Source organism: Gracilinanus agilis, chromosome 3 (assembly GCF_016433145.1).
Source record: "Gracilinanus agilis isolate LMUSP501 chromosome 3, AgileGrace, whole genome shotgun sequence".
NCBI lineage: Eukaryota > Metazoa > Chordata > Mammalia > Didelphimorphia > Didelphidae > Gracilinanus > Gracilinanus agilis.
The window spans coordinates 679,363,029-679,387,635 of record NC_058132.1 but is presented as its reverse complement, the minus strand read 5'-3'; the positions used below and the strand labels follow the sequence as shown (position 1 = coordinate 679,387,635).

General features: G+C 43.2%; 1 protein-coding gene across 1 annotated transcript in view; it reads right to left on the bottom strand.

The window, feature by feature from the left end:
- The window catches only part of USP13 (ubiquitin specific peptidase 13), a 159,651-nt gene extending 136,883 nt beyond the window's left edge, over positions 1-22,768 (bottom strand). The window contains exon 1 of the mRNA XM_044669563.1: positions 22,423-22,768. Coding sequence (XP_044525498.1) covers positions 22,423-22,620 — 198 coding nt within the window. The 5' untranslated portion in view covers positions 22,621-22,768. The remainder of the gene's footprint in view (positions 1-22,422) is intronic.
- Between the last annotated feature and the right edge of the window lie 1,839 nt (positions 22,769-24,607).

Sequence of the window (24,607 nt, the reverse complement as noted above, 5' to 3'; positions counted from 1 at the left end):
TTTTTTTTTTTTTTTTTTTTTTTTTTTTTTTTTTTTATCTGGACCCCTGATTCACTGGTATTGAGAACTCCTCCTAAGGAAATCCCTTTTACCAATGCAAATCTGTGACTGCTCTGCCATTTGAAACTTAAGGCAGCAGTTCTCAAAGTGTGGTCCAGGCACCTCTGGGGATTGGGAGACTCCTCTAGTGAATTCATAGACCAAAATTATTTTCATACTACTATGAAGACATTTTGATTGTGAATATGATAAATATCACTAGATGGATAAATATCACTAGGTTGTACAGTGGATAGAGAGCTAGTCATGGAGTCAGGAAAAAACTGAGGTCAGAGCTGGCCTCACACTCTAGCTAGATGACCTTGGGCAAGTCATTTGACCCTGTTTGCCTAATTTCCTCACTGTAAAATGAGCTGGAGAAGGAAATGGCAAACCACTTCAGTTTCTTTGACAAGAAAATCCCAAATGGGGTCCTGAAGAGTCAGACACGACTGAACAACAACAACAAAATATCAATAGATATAACTCACATAAACAAAAGCCCTTTGGCAGTCTGCAATTGTTTTTAAGAATGTAAATGGGTCCTGTGTCCAAGAAGTTTGATCATTGTTAGCCAAGAGCACTGAGCACTTAAATGACTTGTGTAGGGTCACACAGCCAGGATGAAAGTGAGGAAGATTGCCCATGGAAGTCATAGAGGGAAGCATTTGGAACTGGAAAGGATATTAGAGGCCATTTAGACCAGAGGTGCCAACCTTCAGTGGGGTGCCAGATTACAATGGGAAAAATTTAACACAATAAAAAAATATATAAATAGAATATAGATTGCATGATTATGTGGTTTTCTAAGGCAATCTGTGGTTTGCAGAGATCCTTAGGTATGGTTTAGTGGCTCCTGTTTCTGTTGGTTTGACTTCACTAATCTGTGCCACTTTCCTCATTTTGCGTATTTGGAAAATGAAACTTCAAGGGGAAGTGACCTGTTCAGGGTTACTCAAGCAGCAAAGAGTTGAGCTATGATTCAACTTCAGATTCTTTAACTTCAAAGCTATTCCACGAAAGCAAGTCTTCCTTGAAAGTCTGCAAAAGGAAGCTAAGTGACTCTGTAGATTGAGAGCCAGGACTGGAATGGAGAGGACTTGGGTTCAGATGTGACTCAAACACAAGTTCGCTGTGTGACCCTGGGCAAGTCACTTAACCACAATTGCCCAGCCCAGTACCACCTTGGTACTGCTACTTAGTATTGGTTCTAAGAAATCAAAGAAATTATTATTTATTAAATTTAAATGAATTAGTTAATGAAATTAAATTAAAATAAGTTAATCACAACTAATTAATTATATATTATAGGTTACATATAAAATATAATTAATTAACTAATCAATTAAATTGAATATTAAATCTAAGAAATTCTAAGAAAAGGGCTAAAAAAGTCTTCAAAAAAAATCTAGAGGACTTCTTGTTCATGTATACATTGGACTAAATGCCACCATGATATTTTCCATTTCTGAAGTTCTCCTCCCACCTTGTTGAGCTACCTGGTATCATCATGAAAGAGAAAGGGAAACTGCCTGTGGTTATGCTCTTTGGAAAGATGGAAGCCTGATCAATGAATGAGCCAATGAAAACACATTTATTAAGTGGTTACCGAGTGCTGAGGAGATGACTAGAAAAGGAAGACAGTCCTAGATCTCAAGGAACTTTCACTCTAGTCAGGAGAGGAAGCACACACAGGAAAGTTGAACTGCAGGGTGGATGGCAAAGGCCAGGGGTTTTTGGGGGTACACAAGCAGGTCACTTGGCAGGGCTTGGAGAACTGGAGGGCCTCCATCTTACTAGGATTATATGTTGGTGACTTCCACCTTTCTGAGCAAACAGGTTACTCTTGGGCTGCTGGCTATTGTCAACGTCTGACATCCTGTGAAGTCTGAGTGATCTGGTGAACTTAGGGGACCCTTGCCTGGGATCTGTTTTCTTAAAAGTGAGTCCAGACAGTTCATGGATATTTTTTAGGGCTTAGTATAACATGCTACAGGTAGCTAGGTGGTTGAGTGGGTAGAGCCATTGGGTCTGGAGTCAGAAGGACCTGAGCTCCTCTCTGACCTCAGATACATTTTAGCTGTGTGACTTTGGGGAAGTCACTTAACCTATTTGTCCTTGATCCACTGGAGAAGGAAATGGCAAACCATTCCAGGATCTTTGCCAAGAAAACTCCATGGACCATGTGGTCCGCAGGGTATGAAGAGTTGGACAAGACGGAATGACTGAATGACGTTGTCTGGAAGCACTTTATTGCTCACCTGTGTGAGTATTCCTGGGGCTCAGTTACCTGTTGTGGGACTTCAAGCATCTTCTCCTTGCTGGGTTTAGCTTACTTGAGGTCGGGTAGTGGATATCATGTTGGGCTTGGAGTCAAGAAGACTTCAGTTCAAATCTTGGCTTCCATTAGCCGTGATGTGACCCTGAGCTAGACTCTTAACCTTTGTCTGCCTCTGTTTCCCCAAATGAAAATTATGAGGATAACAGTAGTGTGTATATCTCTGGGTTATTATATATTACATATGTAATATATAATATATAATATATTATAGATTAAATGACATGATGTATATAAAGTGCTTTGCCAACCTTAAATATGAAGTGTTGTTATTATAATTAATATATTGATTATAGCAACAATAGTTAATATATTAACTATCAATATTATATTAATGTTTAATATAATTATTATACAACTAGTAATAATAATAATAAACTATTAATGACTTTTCCAGCTTTAAGTCCATTGATTCTGTGACAGATCTGGCTTCACAGAGTCATACTTTTCAACAATAAGAATATTCTTTTGATTGACCTGCTTTTTGGGTCAATAACATAATAACGAATACCTATTCTTGAATGCATTTCCCTCCAAATAAGCCCTAAATATATAGGCTTCGAGAGGGAGCATAAAGATTTGGGGTTCAATCCAGATCTTGTGACCCTGGCTAAGTCACTTGCCTGTTCAGCTCCCCAGGTAGTTCTTCTAGGCTGCAAGACAGCAGGGCGGACACTGACCTCCACTCGTAGAGGAATTCCTCATGGGCAGGTCTCATTGCAATGAAATCTCAGATCTAGTTAAAAGAAAAAAAAGAGGCAAACAGATGCCCTCTTTGAACATTTATTAAACGCCAGCTGTGTGCCAGGCACCCTTGGATACAAAGAAAGACAAAAAAAATCAGCCCATGCCCTTGAGGTGGGTATGGCTGTGTGGGAGAGACGGGCAAGCTGAGAGCACGACTTGGAGATAACCTCAGAAGGAAAGTGCTAGATGGAGACATCTAGATAGGTCGGGACTCCGATGAGAACTCTCCGCTTCTGTTCCTCATGCCTGTGCCTGGTGGTCAGGCTGCTGGTACCTATTTTTAGGGGGACGAATAACAATGGCAAGAATTTAATGAATTTGCACATGTCTTGAGTCTAGGGATGTTGGCCAAACTTCAGAATGAGATAACATAAGTGTGTACTTAGCTAGCCTTAAAGCCCTGTCTCGATGTCAGCCATCATCATCATCATCATCATTATTATGTTATATTAATTTATTAATTATATTAACTTTATTAACCATATTAAAATTATATATTATATTGGTATAATATATAGCAATATATCACATATTATTATTATACCCCCCAGATTTGTTACGAGGAGCCAATAAGATAATCATTTCAGAAATGATTATCTTATTGGCTCCTCGTAACAAATCTGGGGGGTATAATAATAATATGTGATATATTGCTATATATTATACCAATATAATATATAATTTTAATATGGTTAATAAAGTTAATATAATTAATAAATTAATATAACATAATAATGATGATGATGATGATGATGGCTGACATCGAGACAGGGCTTTAAGGCTAGCTAAGTACACACTTATGTTATCTCATTCTGAAGTTTGGCCAACATCCCTAGACTCAAGACATGTGCAAATTCATTAAATTCTTGCCATTGTTATTCGTCCCCCTAAAAATAGGTACCAGCAGCCTGACCACCAGGCACAGGCATGAGGAACAGAAGCGGAGAGTTCTCATCGGAGTCCCGACCTATCTAGATGTCTCCATCTAGCACTTTCCTTCTGAGGTTATCTCCAAGTCGTGCTCTCAGCTTGCCCGTCTCTCCCACACAGCCATACCCACCTCAAGGGCATGGGCTGATTTTTTTTGTCTTTCTTTGTATCCAAGGGTGCCTGGCACACAGCTGGCGTTTAATAAATGTTCAAAGAGGGCATCTGTTTGCCTCTTTTTTTTCTTTTAACTAGATCTGAGATTTCATTGCAATGAGACCTGCCCATGAGGAATTCCTCTACGAGTGGAGGTCAGTGTCCGCCCTGCTGTCTTGCAGCCTAGAAGAACTACCTGGGGAGCTGAACAGGCAAGTGACTTAGCCAGGGTCACAAGATCTGGATTGAACCCCAAATCTTTATGCTCCCTCTCGAAGCCTATATATTTAGGGCTTATTTGGAGGGAAATGCATTCAAGAATAGGTATTCGTTATTATGTTATTGACCCAAAAAGCAGGTCAATCAAAAGAATATTCTTATTGTTGAAAAGTATGACTCTGTGAAGCCAGATCTGTCACAGAATCAATGGACTTAAAGCTGGAAAAGTCATTAATAGTTTATTATTATTATTACTAGTTGTATAATAATTATATTAAACATTAATATAATATTGATAGTTAATATATTAACTATTGTTGCTATAATCAATATATTAATTATAATAACAACACTTCATATTTAAGGTTGGCAAAGCACTTTATATACATCATGTCATTTAATCTATAATATATTATATATTATATATTACATATGTAATATATAATAACCCAGAGATATACACACTACTGTTATCCTCATAATTTTCATTTGGGGAAACAGAGGCAGACAAAGGTTAAGAGTCTAGCTCAGGGTCACATCACGGCTAATGGAAGCCAAGATTTGAACTGAAGTCTTCTTGACTCCAAGCCCAACATGATATCCACTACCCGACCTCAAGTAAGCTAAACCCAGCAAGGAAAAGATGCTTGAAGTCACACAACAGGTAACTGAGCCCCAGGAATACTCACACAGGTGAGCAATAAAGTGCTTCCAGACAACGTCATTCAGTCATTCCGTCTTGTCCAACTCTTCATACCCTGCGGACCACATGGTCCATGGAGTTTTCTTGGCAAAGATCCTGGAATGGTTTGCCATTTCCTTCTCCAGTGGATCAAGGACAAATAGGTTAAGTGACTTGCCCAAAGTCACACAGCTAAAATGTATCTGAGGTCAGAGAGGAGCTCAGGTCCTTCTGACTCCAGACCCAATGGCTCTACCCACTCAACCACCTAGCTACCTGTAGCATGTTATACTAAGCCCTAAAAAATATCCATGAACTGTCTGGACTCACTTTTAAGAAAACAGATCCCAGGCAAGGGTCCCCTAAGTTCACCAGATCACTCAGACTTCACAGGATGTCAGACGTTGACAATAGCCAGCAGCCCAAGAGTAACCTGTTTGCTCAGAAAGGTGGAAGTCACCAACATATAATCCTAGTAAGATGGAGGCCCTCCAGTTCTCCAAGCCCTGCCAAGTGACCTGCTTGTGTACCCCCAAAAACCCCTGGCCTTTGCCATCCACCCTGCAGTTCAACTTTCCTGTGTGTGCTTCCTCTCCTGACTAGAGTGAAAGTTCCTTGAGATCTAGGACTGTCTTCCTTTTCTAGTCATCTCCTCAGCACTCGGTAACCACTTAATAAATGTGTTTTCATTGGCTCATTCATTGATCAGGCTTCCATCTTTCCAAAGAGCATAACCACAGGCAGTTTCCCTTTCTCTTTCATGATGATACCAGGTAGCTCAACAAGGTGGGAGGAGAACTTCAGAATTGGAAAATATCATGGTGGCATTTAGTCCAATGTATACATGAACAAGAAGTCCTCTAGATTTTTTTTTGAAGACTTTTTTAGCCCTTTTCTTAGAATTTCTTAGATTTAATATTCAATTTAATTGATTAGTTAATTAATTATATTTTATATGTAACCTATAATATATAATTAATTAGTTGTGATTAACTTATTTTAATTTAATTTCATTAACTAATTCATTTAAATTTAATAAATAATAATTTCTTTGATTTCTTAGAACCAATACTAAGTAGCAGTACCAAGGTGGTACTGGGCTGGGCAATTGTGGTTAAGTGACTTGCCCAGGGTCACACAGCGAACTTGTGTTTGAGTCACATCTGAACCCAAGTCCTCTCCATTCCAGTCCTGGCTCTCAATCTACAGAGTCACTTAGCTTCCCTTTGCAGACTTTCAAGGAAGACTTGCTTTCGTGGAATAGCTTTGAAGTTAAAGAATCTGAAGTTGAATCATAGCTCAACTCTTTGCTGCTTGAGTAACCCTGAACAGGTCACTTCCCCTTGAAGTTTCATTTTCCAAATACGCAAAATGAGGAAAGTGGCACAGATTAGTGAAGTCAAACCAACAGAAACAGGAGCCACTAAACCATACCTAAGGATCTCTGCAAACCACAGATTGCCTTAGAAAACCACATAATCATGCAATCTATATTCTATTTATATATTTTTTTATTGTGTTAAATTTTTCCCATTGTAATCTGGCACCCCACTGAAGGTTGGCACCTCTGGTCTAAATGGCCTCTAATATCCTTTCCAGTTCCAAATCCTTCCCTCTATGACTTCCATGGGCAATCTTCCTCACTTTCATCCTGGCTGTGTGACCCTACACAAGTCATTTAAGTGCTCAGTGCTCTTGGCTAACAATGATCAAACTTCTTGGACACAGGACCCATTTACATTCTTAAAAACAATTGCAGACTGCCAAAGGGCTTTTGTTTATGTGGGTTATATCTATTGATATTTTGTTGTTGTTGTTCAGTCGTGTCTGACTCTTCAGGACCCCATTTGGGATTTTCTTGTCAAAGAAACTGAAGTGGTTTGCCATTTCCTTCTCCAGCTCATTTTACAGTGAGGAAATTAGGCAAACAGGGTCAAATGACTTGCCCAAGGTCATCTAGCTAGAGTGTGAGGCCAGCTCTGACCTCAGTTTTTTCCTGACTCCATGACTAGCTCTCTATCCACTGTACAACCTAGTGATATTTATCCATCTAGTGATATTTATCATATTCACAATCAAAATGTCTTCATAGTAGTATGAAAATAATTTTGGTCTATGAATTCACTAGAGGAGTCTCCCAATCCCCAGAGGTGCCTGGACCACACTTTGAGAACTGCTGCCTTAAGTTTCAAATGGCAGAGCAGTCACAGATTTGCATTGGTAAAAGGGATTTCCTTAGGAGGAGTTCTCAATACCAGTGAATCAGGGGTCCAGATAAAAAAAAAAAATAAAAAAAAAACAACTGATATAAGTAATCCCTGAATTATGACTCCTAATTCTACATGTAACTAATTTGTACCTACAAAAGGGTGGCAAGGGTGAGTCCATAGTAGGCACTCGTCCGTCCACCAGGAAGAAAGCTTCCCTTTCCTCCAAATAATTCAAAATACTTGGGAAATGACTGGCCCAGAGAAATTCCTTTGCTCTTGTTAGTGAGGTGATTTTAGAAGTTACTTGTGTCTGAGAGAATCTACTCTGTCTCCCCAACAGAACGTTCATGCCTTAGCCTTTCTCTCCAGTTAGGGGGTGTAGTAGAGAGTTCTGGACCTGGATTCAGGAAGACTCATCTTCATTAAGTTCAAATCCAACCAAAGACACTTGGTAGCTACATGACCCTGGGCAAGTCACTTAACTCTGTGTGTCTCAGTTTCCTCATCTGTAAAATGAGATAGAGAAGGAAATGACAAAACACTCCAGTAATTTTGCCAAGAAAAAAACGAAAAATGAAGTCACAAAGAGTCAGATATGGGTGGAAAATGATTCAATACACAAAATGGGGATAATAATAGCACCTACCTCACTGAGTGGTTGCAAGGTACTGTGTAAACCTTAAAATGCTCTTATACATTTTAATTATAATTAGAAACAAAAAGAAAAGAAGAGAAATTGCTTGCTCCCTATCCAAGTAATTTTTCCAGGAGAGGGAATCCTAACACCTGAGTTATCTGGTGCTCTAGAACCTCAAGACTTGGAGGAGTCATCTAGTCCACCTGAACATGAATCTCCTCTACATCATCCCCAGGAAGTGCTCATCCAACCTTTGCTTAAAGACCTCCAGAGACAGAAGACTCACTACTTCTCAAGACATCCCATTCCAGTCTTGCACAGCTTGGATAATTAGCACTTTTCCCCCCTGATATCAAGTTTAAACTTCAAGATCTGCAACTTCTACCTATGACTGCCAGTTTTGCACTTTGGGGCCAAGAAGAAAAAGACTCATCTTCTCTTCCACATCTGGCAACTAGATATTTGAAGGAAGCTTCCTTTCATGTGCCCTTGAACTCTCTAGGTTAAACACTGCTGATTCCATTAACATGCCACAATCTTGTCAAGACCCCAAAATGACCCCCTCGCTAATGCCTCTCATTTTCCTGAGTTATCATGTTCCCCAGACCCAGACCTAGCTGCTGAGTATATATCACCCAATCAAGATGTACTGTGAGCTTGGCATAACAGTCCTTTGCATGTATATACTCGGGGCGAACTCTGTTGCTATCATTCGGTTACTGTCAAAGCCACAGACCAGAACCATGGGTCGGCTCAGACCAACCGTGTCAGCTCTAAGTAACAGAAGACACCTGCAGGAACCACATCCCAGCCAACATGACTCTGGCATGAATAGACTTTCAATCACCAAACAATACTGATTGTCCTCCTCTTTGATACTGGACAAACCCTAAGAACATTCTCTTTGATGCTAGACAAACTCTGTCTTGTCACTAAACAAACTTTACCATTGTTCGAGCTATACCTTCTTTGTCTTGTCACAACTATACATATATATATCAAGGCTTACCTTGGCATTTTGCGTTAGACTTGAGTAAGAGTAGTTCTCCATAATGCCATGATTTGTCCTTATCCTTTAACAGAATAAAACTTTAAAGCACCTGATGGGTACTTTAGATTTTTTCTTGTGTCCCATTTGAGTGGATGGTCAACAATCTCAAGGCCTTTTACCATCCTTGCCCAGCTTATTAGTGTTCTTTCTAAATGATGTACCCAGAAGCAAAGAAACACAGAATTGGAAGGAATCTTGGAGCCTCTCTATTCTAATCCCTCTCTGAACAAAAATTCCCTCTAAGATGTACCCTGAAAGTGGTCATTTAACTTCTACTTGAAGATCTCCAAGGTAGAGAAGCCTACCATCTCTCCAAACAGCCCATTCCATGTCTGGCCAAGTCAGACAATCAAGCCAGCAGACATTCAGTCTAAATTTGCCTCTTTACAATTTATCCATGCTCCTAATTCTGCCTCCTATAGACAAAAACAAGTCAAATGCCCCTTTGATGTGATAGTTCTTCAAATATTTGATTACAGCTATCATATATTCCTTGATTTTTCTTTTTTTCCTCTGCTAAAAATCACCCAGTTTTTTTCACCCAATCCCTATATGGCAGAGTCTCCATCCCCAACAAGAGGTATTTATATATTTTCAAAGTCCATAATGTTCTCAATTATCCTAAGAGGGACCACAGAATTCCCCAATAACTAAAGTAAAATTAATGTTAACTCACTACAATTGAACTACATAAACATATACATATGTTAGCATATTTTAGATTTGCACATCAAAAGAGGCCTAATGAAAAATAAACAGGATCATGAGAGGGACTGGGATAGTCACAAAGCAAGAGTAAAGGATAAACGGCAGATAATCTATATGCTATTCGGATTGTCGGGTAACTTCAAGTGATCGAGAAGGATGACTTCCTACAAGGTTGGGAGGGTGCCCCTAAATGGATAGTTTACTGGAGAACATGGAGAACGGCCCAAGGATGGCAGTTATGGATGGTTCATTATCTGTACCACTAGACAGATAACCTACATTAAGGAAATCCCAGTTCTATCAAAGTTTGGGAATTTAAGGAAAAGGGAAAATAAATTTTGAAATTGAGTAGTAATAAGGTGCCAAACTCCTGAAAGGTTAGGATTAACTGCTTTAAGGTCACTTTAGAGAATGAGCTGGAAGCAATGTATGAAAGTCATAGAGCAGTAAATATAGGCTTGATGAAAGGAAAAACTATTATTAACAATTAGAGGAGTCCAAGAGTAGAATGGGCATCCTCAAGTTCCCCCTTAAGAGAAATGTCCATGTAAAGGCTGATGACCATTTTCTGAGGGTGATGTAGAAGATATTTTTCTTTTTTTTAACCCTTATCTTCCATCTTAGAATCAATTGGTTCTAAGGCAAAATAGTATTAACAACTAAGCAATGAGGGTTAGGTGACTTTCCCAAGATCACACAGCTAGGAAGTGAGGCCAGATTTGAATCAGGGACTTCCCATCTCTAGGTCTGGCTCCCAATCCACTGAGCCACCTAGCTGACCCCCATAGAAGAGATTTCTTATTGAAATGTGAGTTGGATTAAATGGCCATTGAAGTCTCTTTCTATTCTGAGATTCCACGATTCACATATTTAGAGCTGAAAAATAATTCAAAGGTCATTTAACCCAACCAAATGCTTTTATAAATGATGAAATTAAAACCCAAAATGGTTAACAAGAAAGTGATATAAATCACTAGAAGTTTTGCCAGTTATGTGTAAGGGTGTGCACCTTTTATACTTGATAATTTTGCTGACTGAAAGAGCAAAGATAAAAAAAATGTGAGACTTGTATACAAAAAAAAAATACTGAGAAAACAGCACTCAGATATAGTGCCTATCCCAAGGTAAAGACTGTCTCAGTGCTCTGTTTTCCAGTTGTTTATTTGCATATGATTAATAGAACTTTGTAGCTAATAGCTGGTTAATGCTGAATCCCAGAAATATTTGGTTTTTGTGGGACAAATGTATAATGCCCAATTATGGCTTAGCTAGCTGTTGAGACACTAATTCAGTTAGGTACTAGTTAAAACATGCTAGAGCGAGGTGTATCATCAAGGTCATCCAGACCAAAGATCACTACATTGCTTTTATTTCCCAGCTATTTGTTTGCAGATGATGAATAACAGAACCTTAAAGATAATAGCTGGGGGACTCTGAACCCCAAACCTATTTTGGAATTACTGGATAAATGTATAATGCTTGGTTATGACTTAGCCATCAGAGAAAAGGTTTTGGTAAGGTACTGGTTAATTAACAAAAGCTAGAGTGAGGTCTCTTGATTAGGGCATCTAGATCAGAATGAGAAAGGTTGATCTAAGAAAAGACTAGTGGAAAGAAGTCTATGCATTTCTATACCTGACAGGTAGAAACTTCTTGAGACTTACCCAAGGGAGCAAAATTAGAAAAGCTTCTACAGTTCTGAGGATGAAGATTTCTTTCCTTTTTGAAACAGTTCAGAACTACCTCAACAGGAAAAAAAAAAGCCTGACCCAATAAAGAAGTAACCTGGCTAAGCAGTAAAGGTAAAATTTGTGAGGACAGATGAAGCCCACATTTCCAGAGTTGTGAATTACCCTGGCCACATGTGTTCCTTACATGTGTGCTTTAATGTCATGGTACTTTCAGTTTGGGTCTATTCTTCCTAATGGATTCTCCAGGCATTTTCAGGAGAATGTGCCCAGATGTATTTGATTGGGGGACTCGGGGAGAATTGTGTGATTATTATGTTTATTTTATCTTTTGAGTAAATGCTTTTGTTAAAAATTGATTGAGTCAACTAGCTGATTTGTTATTAGGAAACATACCAGTGGGGGCTCATGAAATATGCTGACAAAAAAATGGCCACTCACCAAAGTTATGCCTAAAACTCTTAGAGTTGTCACAGCTAGCCTTCCAATGACTGAACCTGCTAACATAGGTGTAGGCTGAGGGAACAAATTAGCCACGAGAGAGAACAAAGAGGAATGGAGGCTACAACCACTATATAAGCTTTCAGGTAAGTATATGAATTTGTTGATATGAGGTTAAGAAGACAACAAAAACAATATTCCAAACATACCACAAGTATGAAAATCGGAATGAATAAAAGCCATAAGTGCAATTTTCCTTATCAGCTAAACTGTCCTTATCAGATTATCAGAGATGATAAAAAGATCTTGAGAATTGGGGGCTGCTAAATGGCGCCACAGATATGCCTGAAGTTAGGAAGAACTGAATTCAAATCCATTTAATAGTTGTGTGAAAAAATGGGCAAAGTGTTTAATTTCTGCTTGCCTCGGTTTAGTCAACTGTAAAGTGGGGATAATAATAGCACCTGCCTCACAGGGTAGTTGTGAAGATCAAATAAGAAAAAGTTGTAAATAAAAATTGTAGCAGTGCCTGACCCACAGTCAATGCTATATAATTATTAGCTACTATAATTATGTCATTATTATTAATTGTCTCACTGTAACTCCCATATTCTTATGATAAAACTCAAGTAAAAGCTTTCAAATGGCTACTCTCAAAAAGAAAATATCCATTTATGCTCTATAGGTAATAAAATCTTTTCTAAAGTCCCACTCTGATGCCTCCTTGGAATGTCAAAGTGATCCAGAGTTCTCAGAGATGTCAGTGAAGCAGAAACTCGGGTAGGTTTCTACCAAGCTAAAAGGCATTAAATATGGCCAGCCAGTGGCACAGTGGATAGAGCCCTGGGTCTAAAGTAAAGAAGATCTGAGTTCAAATCTGGCCTCAGACACTTACTATGTGACCCCCGCAAGACATTTAACGTCTGTTTAGCAGCTACCTCCCAGGGCCATTGTAAGGATTAAATGATATTTGTAATTTAAATCATATTTGTAAATATGATTAAAGCACCATATCAGGACTGTCATTATTATTACTATTAAATCCAACAAGAGACTCTGAGTCCATCATCTGAGGATTGCTCCTGCCAGGTATGGAGAGGTTCTTTATCAAAAGGTCAATCACACGGTCAGTGGATAGAGATCCAAACCTAGAGTTGGGAGGTCCTGGGCTCAAATCTGACCTCTGATACTTCCTAGCTGTGTGACCCTGGGCAAGTCCTTTAACCCCCATTGCCTACCCTTTACCTCTCTTCTACCTTGGAACCAATAAACAGTATTGATTCTAAGACAGAAGGTAAAGGGTTAAAAAAAAAAAAAAAAAAAGTCAGTGACCAGGAGATGAATTCTTTCCGCCAGAGCAGTTCATTTTGTCTTTTCAGGTACTGAAGAAGACTACAGAAAATCCCTTTACTTTGTTTATTTCTCTTTTCTTCAAAGGAGAAGATAATGACTCAAATGAAGCATTCAGGGCTACTGGATTCTAGAGCCACCACTGGGTAGACAGGGAGGCAGAGCCCACAACCCAGCTCTGTCCCCACTTCCTAGCTATCTGACCTAAGGCAAGTCACCCCACTACTAGGAACCTCAGTTTCCTTCTTGGTAAAATAAGGAGATTTGCTCTTTCAAGCTCTCTACGATCCACATAGTTTGTCTACTTTATGGCTTGTCTTCATGGGCCCTTGGGTCATTCTTCAGATGCAACATGGAGGCATGGAAATAGAATCAGGAAGAAGTGAGTTTGAATCCTGGCAGTTACGTGGCTCAAATAGAATCATCTTCCAGAGTTCAAATCTGGCCTCAGATACTTACTGGTTATGTGACCCTGGACAGGTCACTTAACTCAGTTTGCCTCAGTTTCCTCATCTATAAAATGAGCTAGAGAAGGAAATGCCAAACCACATCAATACTTTTGCCAAGAAAACCCTAAATGGGATCAGGAGGACTAGGACATGACTGAAAAGCAACAAACGGTCACTTGCTTGCTAGCTGGGACCCTTTGGGACCCTGAACCAAAACATTTTGCCTCCTTCAGCCTCAGTTCTCCCATCTGTAAAATGAGAGGATTAACATCCAGGATATTAGCCCTTTTTTTCTTAGGCTCTAAGACCACAGACCAACCTCAGGACACAAAGCTTTGCTCCCTTGAATCAGCTGTTCCGTCATGAACATCCCTACCCTGCTCTGAATATCCTTCCCCGGCCATGCAGAAGTAAACCTCTTTTTGTTAACTGCGATAGAAAAAAATGGCAGGGTTGCACTCCATAGCCTTTAAAGTCTCTTCTAGCCTCAGTTTGTGATCTTATGACTCCCAGCTCTCAGGCCAGCCCTTCATCTACTCCACTATGTGAATAGAAGTGACTAATTGTTACCATAGACACTGAATATAAATCAAGGATGAGTCTTAAGGATTAGGGGCCAACACGCACCTCCCATATCAGATCTGTTGCCAAATCTTGTTGCTTCTACCTTCCCCGCGTCTCTTCTTGTATTCTCCCCATTCTCAGCACTCACACAATCACCACTCTGGGCCACGAACCTTTGCAATAGGCAGCGGGTTGCTCTCCCAGCCTCCAATACCTGCCCATTCCAGTCCATTTTCCACTCAGCTGCCAAAGCGAAGGGCTGCCCGTGTCATCCCCACCATTCAATCAACTCTAATAGCTTCCCATTACCTTCAAGATCAAATAGAAAATCCTCTGTTTGGGCTTTAAAGCCCTTCATAGTCTAGTCCAGGGGTCGGCAACGTATGGCTCTCGAGCCCTATCTGGCTCTTTTGAGGGCCAGATGTGGCTCTTTCTGCAGGAGCCATAAAGTCAATCTTTTTTCAGGCGCTGTTACAGGAGCGGCACTGTGAGCACTGTACGGCTCTCACGAAATTACATTTTAAAAAATGTGGCGTTTATGGCTCTCCCGGCCGAAAAGGTTGCCGACCCCTGCTCTAGTCTCTTCCTGAGGGATAGTTGTTGTTTAGTCATTTCTCAGATATGTCTGGCTCTCCCCAGACCCTATTTGGGGTTTTCTTGGCAAGGATACTGAAGTGGCTTGCCATTTCCTTTTCCAGCTCATTTTACAGATGAGGAAACTGAGGCAGAGTTAAGTGATTTTCCCAGGGTCGCACAACCAGTAAGTTTCTGAGGCCAGATTTGAACTGGAAGATGAGGTCATTGCTGAGATTACCTCCCATTTATTCTGGTTATATGTTGTCTATACCTAATTATTTACAAGTTGTCAACCCATTAGATTGTAACCTCCCAGAGGGCAAGGACCATGTTGGTGCCATGGGAGGGACTTATAAAATTGTTAACTGACAAACTTCAAGAAATCATGCCATATGAGTCTCAACTGAAAGTATGATGTCTCTCTTTTTCTCTCTCCTTCTCTCTTTCTCTTTCTCTCTCTTTCTCTCTCTTTCTCTCTCTCTTTATCTCTCTCTCAATCTCTCTCTCCCTCCCTCTCCTCTCTCTCTCTTTCTCTCTCTCTTCCTCTCTCTCTCTCCCTCCCTCTCCTTCTCTCTCTCTCTCTCTCTCTCTCTCTCTCTCTCTCACACACACACACACACACACACACACACACACACACACACACAGAATTTCAGTAAGTAAAAAAAAGGGAAAGGGAAACCTTTAGAAGGTTAAGGAAGGAGGTAGGAGAGTGGCGAGAATATAGTGATTCTGAGTTTTGTCCAAGGTGGGAAAAGGGGAACCTCAGACAGAAGAATCAAGTCTGGTAGGTAGGATCCTCCCTTCCTTAATTACAAAAAAATGACAGCAGATGACCAAGCTAGTGCCACAGCCTTGCCCAGTGTCAGGGCCATACCTACAGTTTTATAAGATTGGTGGCTTTCAGGTGGCACAGAAGATCAAGTCTTAAACTTGGAATCAGGAAGTCCTGAGTTCAAATCCAGCCTCAGACAGTTCCTAGTTGAGTGTGACACCTGGATAAATTGCTTCAAGGAATAATGAGTTTTCTTTGGAGATCACACACACACACACACACTTCAGACTTCAATAAAACAAATTTTGATCCCAAAGTAGCACACCTTGCAAATGAACAGGATGCAAGATGGGTAGGATATAGCTTAATAAGATTAGGAAAATGGCTGATCTTAGGGACAGTTAAATAGCTTAGCCTGGCTTTCATTTAAGAAATCACAAAATGTTTTGACATAAGAGATAGTCAGTTCTTTGGGAATATGGGAAGCCAGCCTAAGACTGTAGCACTAACATTCTCCAAGGTACGAGGAGATTAAGGAAAAAGTGATGGATTTCAAGTCAGAAGACCAGGATTCGAATCCCTGCTACTTATTACCAGGCCTGCCATCTTCTCTGGGCTTGGGTTCCCTCAGCACTAAAAATGAGAGTTAAGATCCCTCCTTTTAAATCCTTTTATAGGACTTTTATAGGACTTTAAATCCTATTATCCAATTAAAGTGTATTAAAGATTATAGAGCTTTCCTCTGCATCACCACACACACAAAAAAAGACCATGTGAAAATGAGAAACGTATATAGGAAATGTGATTCCAAATTGTTCTCTGGAGTTGAAAAATGCTATAGAAAGTTGTCCGTATCAAAAAGTAATTTTAGGGGCAGCTGGGTAGCTCAGTGGATTGAGAGCCAGACCTAGAGATGGGAGGTCCTAGGTTCAAATCCAGCCTCAGATACTTCCCAGCTGTGTGACCCTGGGCAAGTCACTTGACCCCCATTGCCCACCCTTACCACTCTTTTACCTAGGAGCCAATACACAGAAGTTAAGGGTTTAAAAAAAATAATAATTTTATCAGGGCAGTTAGGTGGCTCAGTGGATAGGGTATCAGAAAAACGGGAGCTCAAATCTGGCCTCAGACACTTCCCAGCTGTGTGACCCTGGGCAAGTCATTTAACCCTGATTACCTAGCCCTGGCTGCTCTTCTATCTTAAAAGATAAGGGCTTAAAAATTATTAAACACTGAAAACTATTAGGTACTATGTAATTTTCTTTCTTCTTTTTTAACTGAAAGGGTGATTTCTAAGGAGTTCCTAGTCAGGATCCTCTCTCCACCAATGAGGGTCTGATAGCTGCTCTGCAACTTGGAGTCTAAAGAGCTTCCTGAACTTGTTACTTGTCCAGAGTCTCACAATCATTATGGGTCAGAGGCAGGCTTGAATCTAGATCTGCCTAATTCTATGGCTAGTTCAAATGGGGCGTCAGACACTTCCTATCTGTGTGACCCTGAGCAAGTCACTTCACCTGTTTGCCTTAATCCACTGGAGCAGGAAACAACAAACCACTCCAATATCTTTGCCAAGACAACCCCAAGGGAGTCATGGAGAGTTAGACATAATTGAACAATAACAGAGGCAGTTTCTCTAATATCTCCACCAAGCCTCTCCTGCTTTAACAGAATAAAAATCTCCCTTCTCTTCCCCCTTGTTTAGGATACAAATTAACAAAATATACTAATTCACAATCCTTGTCAATGAGCCTTCTTTTGGAAGTGGAAGAAGATGTGGACCATTGGCAGAATGACTATATTTGGGATCAGAAGCCCTGGGTTCAAATCTCAGCTCTACTCTTTACTAGCTGTATGACCCTAGGAAAGTCACTTAACTTGACTGCCTCAGTTTCTTCATCTGTAAAATGGAAATAATAATAGCATCTACCTCCTAGAGCTGTTTGTTGTAAGGATCAAATACATGTATATGTTAGCTATTACTCTGGTTGTTGAGTGGCTTCATTCATGCGTGACTCTTTGGGACCCCATTTTGGAGTTTTCTTGGTCTGGAGTGGTTTGCCATTTCCTGCTCCAGCTCATTTTGCAGATGAAGAAACTGAGGCAGACAGGAGGAAGCGACTTGCCCAGAAACACACAGCTAGTGTCTGAGGCCAGCTATGAACTCACGAAAATAATTCCAAGCCCAGCACTCCATCTACTGCACCACTCAGCTGACCTAGCTATTACTATTAATTATTACTACTATTACTGCCTTGGTCTGCAATAGATGGCCTCTGAGGACCCTTCCAGCTCTCAGCTCACATTAACAATAATAACTAGCATTTATAAAGTGCTTTACTGTTTGCCTTGCAAGCCCTTTACATATGTTCTCTCATTTGATGCTCACAACAACCCTAGGAAGTCGGTGCTGTTATTAACCCCATCTTACACATGAGGAAACTAAGGCTGAGAGCAGTTAAGTCACTTGCCCAGATCAACACCAGACAGTAAGTGTCCGGTTTGAACTTAAATTTTCTTGACATCAAGCTTGCCCCTCTTTTCAGGAGAGCATCCATGATGCTACAGCCTCCTCCCCTTAGCATCTTAGAAGCCCTCCTTCCTTTCGAGGCTCAGCTCAGCCACTTCCTCCTACAAGAGAACTTTCTTGGTCCCCTCAGGTGCTGGCCTCTCTGGGCAATTATATATAATCTATAATATAATAGATATATAATAGTACATAATCCCTCCTGTTTATTTTACTTGGTGAGTAATCCCTATCGACTTCCTTTACTTTGTATTTAATTTGTATTTATTTCTTTTACTTTGTATATAATTTGTATTCATTTGTTTATCGGTCCACTCTTTAAGGGCAGAGACTGATTTTGATTTCTCTTTGTCTCCCCAGGACCTAACAAGATAGTCCTGCAAAGAGCAGGTGCTGAACTGATTGTATCAAACAGGCTTTTCTCTTCTAAACATTCTCTTGGAGCAGACCAAGACCAAGACAGCTGTTTGCTACATTGTGTTATTCCAGAAAACTCCATAATATCTCTTCTGTGGGGTTCCCTTCTCTCCTCTGACACTGCCACCCCCTGAGTGCAGGTCCCCATTACCTCAAGGTTTGGACTGCTGGCTAACCACCCTGACTCCACTCCATTCCATTCTCCACTTACCTGGCAAACCCATTTTCCTAAAGCTCAGCTCTGACCATGCCTGCCTCCTAATCAATAAACTCCAGGAGTCTCCTGGCCATCTCAAGGATCAAATAGAAAATTCTCTGGCTTTTGAGACCTTTGTAACCTGGTTACTTTCTACCTTTCAAGGCTTTTTACACTTTGTCTCCTTATACTCTCAGTTTAGTGACCCTTGCTTCAGAGCACAGAATATACCATCTCCTGAACTCTGAGCATTTTCATTGCCCCAAGACTAGCCTGTCCCCTCCCTAACCCGATTCTCCTTCCCTCCTTCCCTCCCCCCAAGTCTGTCTCTGTCTGTCTGTCTGTCTCTCTCACTCTGCCTCTGTCTTTCTCTGTCTCTGTCTCTATCCCTCTCTGTCTCTGTCTCTGTGTGTGTCTCTCTCTCTTTCTCTTCCTCTCTCTCTCTCTCTGCCTCTGTCTCTCTCTGCCTCTCTGTCTCTATCCCTCTCTGTCTCTCTCTGTCTCTCTCTCTGTCTCTCTCTCTGTCTCTCTCTCTGTCTCTCTCTCTGTCTCTCTCTCTGTCTGTCTCTCTCTCTCTCTCTCTCTCTCTCTCTCTCTCTCTCTCTCTCTCCCTCCCTCTCTCTCTCTCTCTTTGGCTCTGGCTCTCTGGTTCTCTTTGGCTCTGGCTCTCTCTCATGTCCACCTCCTGGATTCCCTGAAGTCTCAGCTAAATTCCCATCTTCTGCAAGAAACCTTTCCCAATAATCCCCTTTAACCCAAATGCTTTCCCTCTGAGGTAATCTCCAATTTATGCTGAATATATATATTGTTTGTACATGGTTGCTTGCATATTCTCTCCCCCAGCAGACTGTGAGTTGCTTCAGAAAACCACCTTTATTTATACCCTAAACCTGAGCACAGCTCCTGGCCCAAAGTAGGAGCTTAATAAATACTTGTTAACTAACTCTTTTATTGAAAGAGATGCTCATTTGTGAGCATCCTATTCTACAGTAAACAGAGAGGCTGGATTATAAAGAACATCCAGAACTGGAAAGGCCCTCAAAAACCATCTAGTGCAACCCCTCCATTTTACCAAGGAGAAAGTTAGTCCCAGAGAAATAAAGTGAGGGGACCAAGAAAGTTCTCTTGTAGGAGGAAGTGGCTGAGCTGAGCCTTGAAAGGAAGTAAGACTTCTAAGATGCTTAGGGGAGGAGGATGTAGCATCATGGGTACTCTCCTGAAAAGAGGGGCAAGCTTGACCTCAAGATTTATCCAGGTGGGGCAACTGGGTAGCTCAGTGGATTGAGAGCCAGGCCTAGAGATGTGAGGTCCTAGGTTCAAATCTGGCCTCAGACACTTCCCTGCTGTGTGACCCTGGGCAAGTCACTTGACCCGCACTGCCTACCCTTACCACTCTTCTGCCTTGGAACCAGTACATAGTATTGATTCTAAGGCGGAAGGTAAGGGTTTTAAAAAAAAAAAGAAAAGAAAAGAAAGAAAGAAAAAAGATTTATCCAAGGTCACATAGGTAATAAATGGCCACACTGTGATTTGAAACCCTGGGCAAGTCACTTGACCCTCATTGCCCACCCTTACCACTGTTCCACCAAGGAACCAATACACAGAAGTTAAGGGTTTAAAAAAAAAAAAAATGAACAGAGTATGTGGATGGTGCAGGAAGAAATTGGGCCTCTGGCTCCAATTCCAGTTCCCTCCAATGCACCTTGCCAGCAAGTTAATATTCTAAGAAACTCAGAGAGTTCTGGGCTTTTCCCCCCAATACTTTATAACATAAAAGTTGCCTTTGTCTCATAGGCATCACCACCATCCATCTCCACCTTTTTAGGAGCTAGCATAAGGAACTAGGGCAATCATGGGCCATGAAATCTGTTATTTTAAAATATGTTGTTGATAATAGGAAATTCTAATAGCATTCTTGGCAGTGGCCTCAGGTAATATGGTCAATAGAGTCCCAAGGTTTAAAAAAGGACCACTATCAAGTTTTCAAGGGATCGTCCTCAAAGGGCTTAAAACGTCTTCTCAAGTTTCAAATAAAATGGACAGAGAAGGGGCAGCTGGGTAGCTCAGTGGATTAAGAGTCAGGCCTAGAGACAGGAGGTCCTAGGTTCAAATCTGGCCTCAGACACTTCCCAGCTGTGTGACCCTGGGCAAGTCACTTGACCCCCATTGCCCACCCTTACCACTCTTCCACCTAGGAGCCAATACACAGAAGTTAAGGGTTTTTAAAAAAAAATAAATGAATAAACATTTATTAAATGCCTACTATGTGCCAGGTACGGTACTCTAAGCACTGAGAATACAAAAAGGAAGGCCAAAGACAATCCCTAGGATGGGCCATAAACTTGTGATTTCACTCAAAAGTCATGAAAGAAAAATAGGCAACAGCTCCCACCAAGAATTGGCAGAGATCAGTAAAGCCTCTCAGTGGACTCACTTCTGTCATTTACAAAAAGTAGAGGGTGAGATTCGAAGCTCATTAAGCTCGGAGCCTCTGAGCGGCCCTTGTTAACCAGAGAGCAAAAAGTGCTTTGAAATCGTAAAAGTCTAGCAGGATGGTAAGACGAGTCTCTGAAGCGTCCCACTGGCTGGTTTTCCTTACCAACTGTCTGTCTGACTGACAAAGGTTGCTACTGCTTTGTTGCCGAGTGTGGGAGACGCTCAGCCAGCCCACCCCCTCCCCGATACAACTCACACTGCAGCCAGAGGGAGACCTGCTGGATGACATATGAGCTCCAAAGGGTGTGTGTAAAAATAACCAGTCCTCAAAAAGACATGATAAACGCCACACAGCTGAGTGACTTGGGAAGTGCCTTCTGACTCCTCAAAGGGGAATCAGTTGTGGGGTTTTTTTTATTTTTTTTTTATTTCACACACGTACAAAAACCATGGAAATCTGCAAGCGCCACCAGCCAAACACTCACGCTTGGCCCTGACAACTGGAAGCTCCCCTCTACTTCCTCCTCTAGCCACCGAGGCCAAGATTTGGCTTAAAGTTGTTCAAAATTGCCTTGATATGTTTCAAGCCCCAAACCTCACTGGGGGGGGGGGGGGCGGGGAAGGAAGTTTAGTGAAAGAAAAGTAATCACGATGCACTCGAACCCCTAAGACCACTTGAGCCAAAGCACTGTTTTTTCCTGTCATTCAGAGTGGAAGCAAAGTTGGGGGGGCGGGGGGGAAGGAACCACCAAAATCACAGAAGAACTCAGAACTCGGGAGGGCTGGTCCAGGGACTAGGAATCCCTAATGAGAATCGGCAGTCCCAGAAAAAGAAGGTGCTTGCGGTGTGTGTCCGGGTGCTATCCACTCCCGAGAGCCCTGCAGGGCAATTCGGAAGGTTCATCGGCTTGGGGCGAGCTGGGGAGGTGGGTGAGGGGGGCCCCAACCCTTAGCTTGGAAAGCCAGCGGCAGGAAGGGCGCTAGGATTGCTGGCTCGGAAAGAGCTCCCAACCGCAGCTCTCCCGCTCCTGGAGCTCCAGGCTTGAGGGGCTTGGAGGAGCTGCCGAGGTGCTCAGTTCCAAAGCTCCCCAAAGTGGCCGAGCGCCGTGGGTGCGCTGTGCACCATCCCCGAGAGTGATCAGGAGGGGGGTGGGGATCAGTCCCTGCAGCCCGACTCCTAGCCAGGGCCGGCGGCCAGGATCGATGGCTCTCCGGGGCACAGCCCACCCCCCACCCCTCCACCCTGCGTCCACCGCCCCCGATACCCCTCCCCGCGCCTGGCCGGCACTCACCGGGGAGTCGTAAGAGAAGGCGCACTCCGCCTTGTAGACGCGATCCCCGGACCTGGGGACGCGGATGGTGGGCATGTAAGGGACCAGCAGCTCCCCGAGGTCTCCTGCAGCCATCTTCCCGGGGCCAGGACCCGGGCCGGGACCGCTGCCGCCACCGGGGCCGCCGCCAGGGCTGCCGAACAGGGCGGCCCGCTGCATGCTTCCGCGCGCGCGGGAGGGCCGGAGGGAGGGCGGGAGCGGGGGCCAGGCGCGGGAGCCGGGCGCGGGAGGAGGACGACGAGGACGAGGGGGACGAGGAGGAGGCGGCCGCGGTGGCACCCGCACGGGCGCAGGCAGAGGCGGAGGCAGGGCGGCGGGGCTGCAGGGCCCGGGCGGCCGAGCAGACGGGGGCAGGCGGGCGGCGCGAGGCGGCCAGAGCCCGGGCGGGGCGGGGCGCGGGAGAGCAGGGAGGGGGACCAGGCTATTTTTAATCCAATGGCGAATCGCATCACCAGCTGCAGCGGCCGCGGCGGCAGTGGCGGCGGCAGCGGCAGCGGCAGGAGGGGCAGGGATGGGGAGGGCAGGGGAGGGGAGGGGGCGCATCTGCTCCCCGAGCCCAGAGGAGAGGGGCGGGGGAGGGGGAGGAGAACGGAGGACGCGAGGAAGGGAGGGTCGGCCGGGGAAAGGAGAGGAAATCCAAGGAGATAAGGGCGGGGGGTAAGGAGCCTGAGAAAGAAGAGGCCACACGGGTGGGGGCTCTTTGAATCGGGGCCCTTGCTCATATGACAGACAGTATTTGCCTGAAAGGAATCACAGTCTTGTCGAGCCCTTCTAGAGACCAAGAGCTGGAAAAGACTTAAGAGGTCAATTAGTCCCATCCTCTTTCCTTCCCCTCATTTTCCAGAAGAGGAAGACCAGGCCTAGAGAGGGGAAAGTGGCTCTGAACCACAGATCTAAAGCTGGAAGGGACCTCAGAGGTCATGTAGTCCCACCTCTCGTTTTACGGAATAGACAACTCCACTCTCTAAAATGACACACGATAGAGGTCTAAACGCGGGAGGGGAGGGGAGGGAGGGAGGCCGTCACCCCGGAGCAAAAGAGACATTTGCTGGAAAAATAAGCGAGGGTCAATTGAGAGATCACATGGAGGAACCCTAGACCCGGGAATCTGAGGACCTGAGGCTGAATCCTGCTTCTGCTACTGATTAGCTAGCTGTGTGACAGTAGGCAAGTCGTTTCTCCCGGGATGTCAGGCTCCTCCTCTATTCAAAAAGGGGGACTGGATCTCTAAGAGCTTGCCATCTGGGATGGGATCATTAGTGCTGCCTTCTGAAGGGGGTAGGGTTAGGACCCAGGGAGCATCTGGAAGAAAGATAAGCGCTTTACATACTTGATTCCACTCGTTCCTCCCCACGACCCTGTAAGGTAATTGCCATCTATTGGCATTGTCCTCATTTTACAGAGAAGGGAATAGAATCTCTGAGATGAAGTGACGTCTCAATCCAGGCCACCTCCTGCATGACCCCACCTTAGGGCTGACTCACCAAAACTGACTTAGGTACTGCTGTGAGGCTAGGTCCCCAGGAGGGTGGCCTTTGCTGCTTTCAGAGTTTTAAGGGCAACTCCGTGGGTGGCTATCCTCCTAGATGTTAAATCATGGGGGGGCGGGGGAGGGGGGGAATGGAGGTCACCTTAATTAGCCAGTAGAGTCTACTCTTAAGCAAAAGCATTTCCCTAGTCATCGGGGGCTCACTCGCCCACAAACACACCCAGATGCCAGGAAGAGGGGAAAATGGGCATAAATGTGATGAGGCACAGGTAGCCAAGGCAATTCACAACTCTGAAATCGTAAGACTTTCTTTTTCTCACCAGAGAAATCTCACAAAGCTTCCTTTATGTTGCTCCATTGTTCCATTTGGACGGCTTTTTGGAAGGACTATTTTTCCGCAGGGTCCAGTGTCTCTGATGGGCCAGCAATTGGACTGCTGTCTCATGGGGTGCGCTGTCTCCTATGAAAGGGTCAATCTGCTGCTGGGCTGGGGCAAACAGGGCACTCGGGGCATGTTTCAGGCGCTTCCCAAGGATCCTCTGAGCTGGGCAGGTGTTCTTCTCGGGACACAGGCATCTCTTTTTTTCTACCTCCAGCTCCTGGCTCCACTTGGTCGTTCTGTGCTCTCTTAAGCTGGAGTTCTACAAAGCTCTTTAG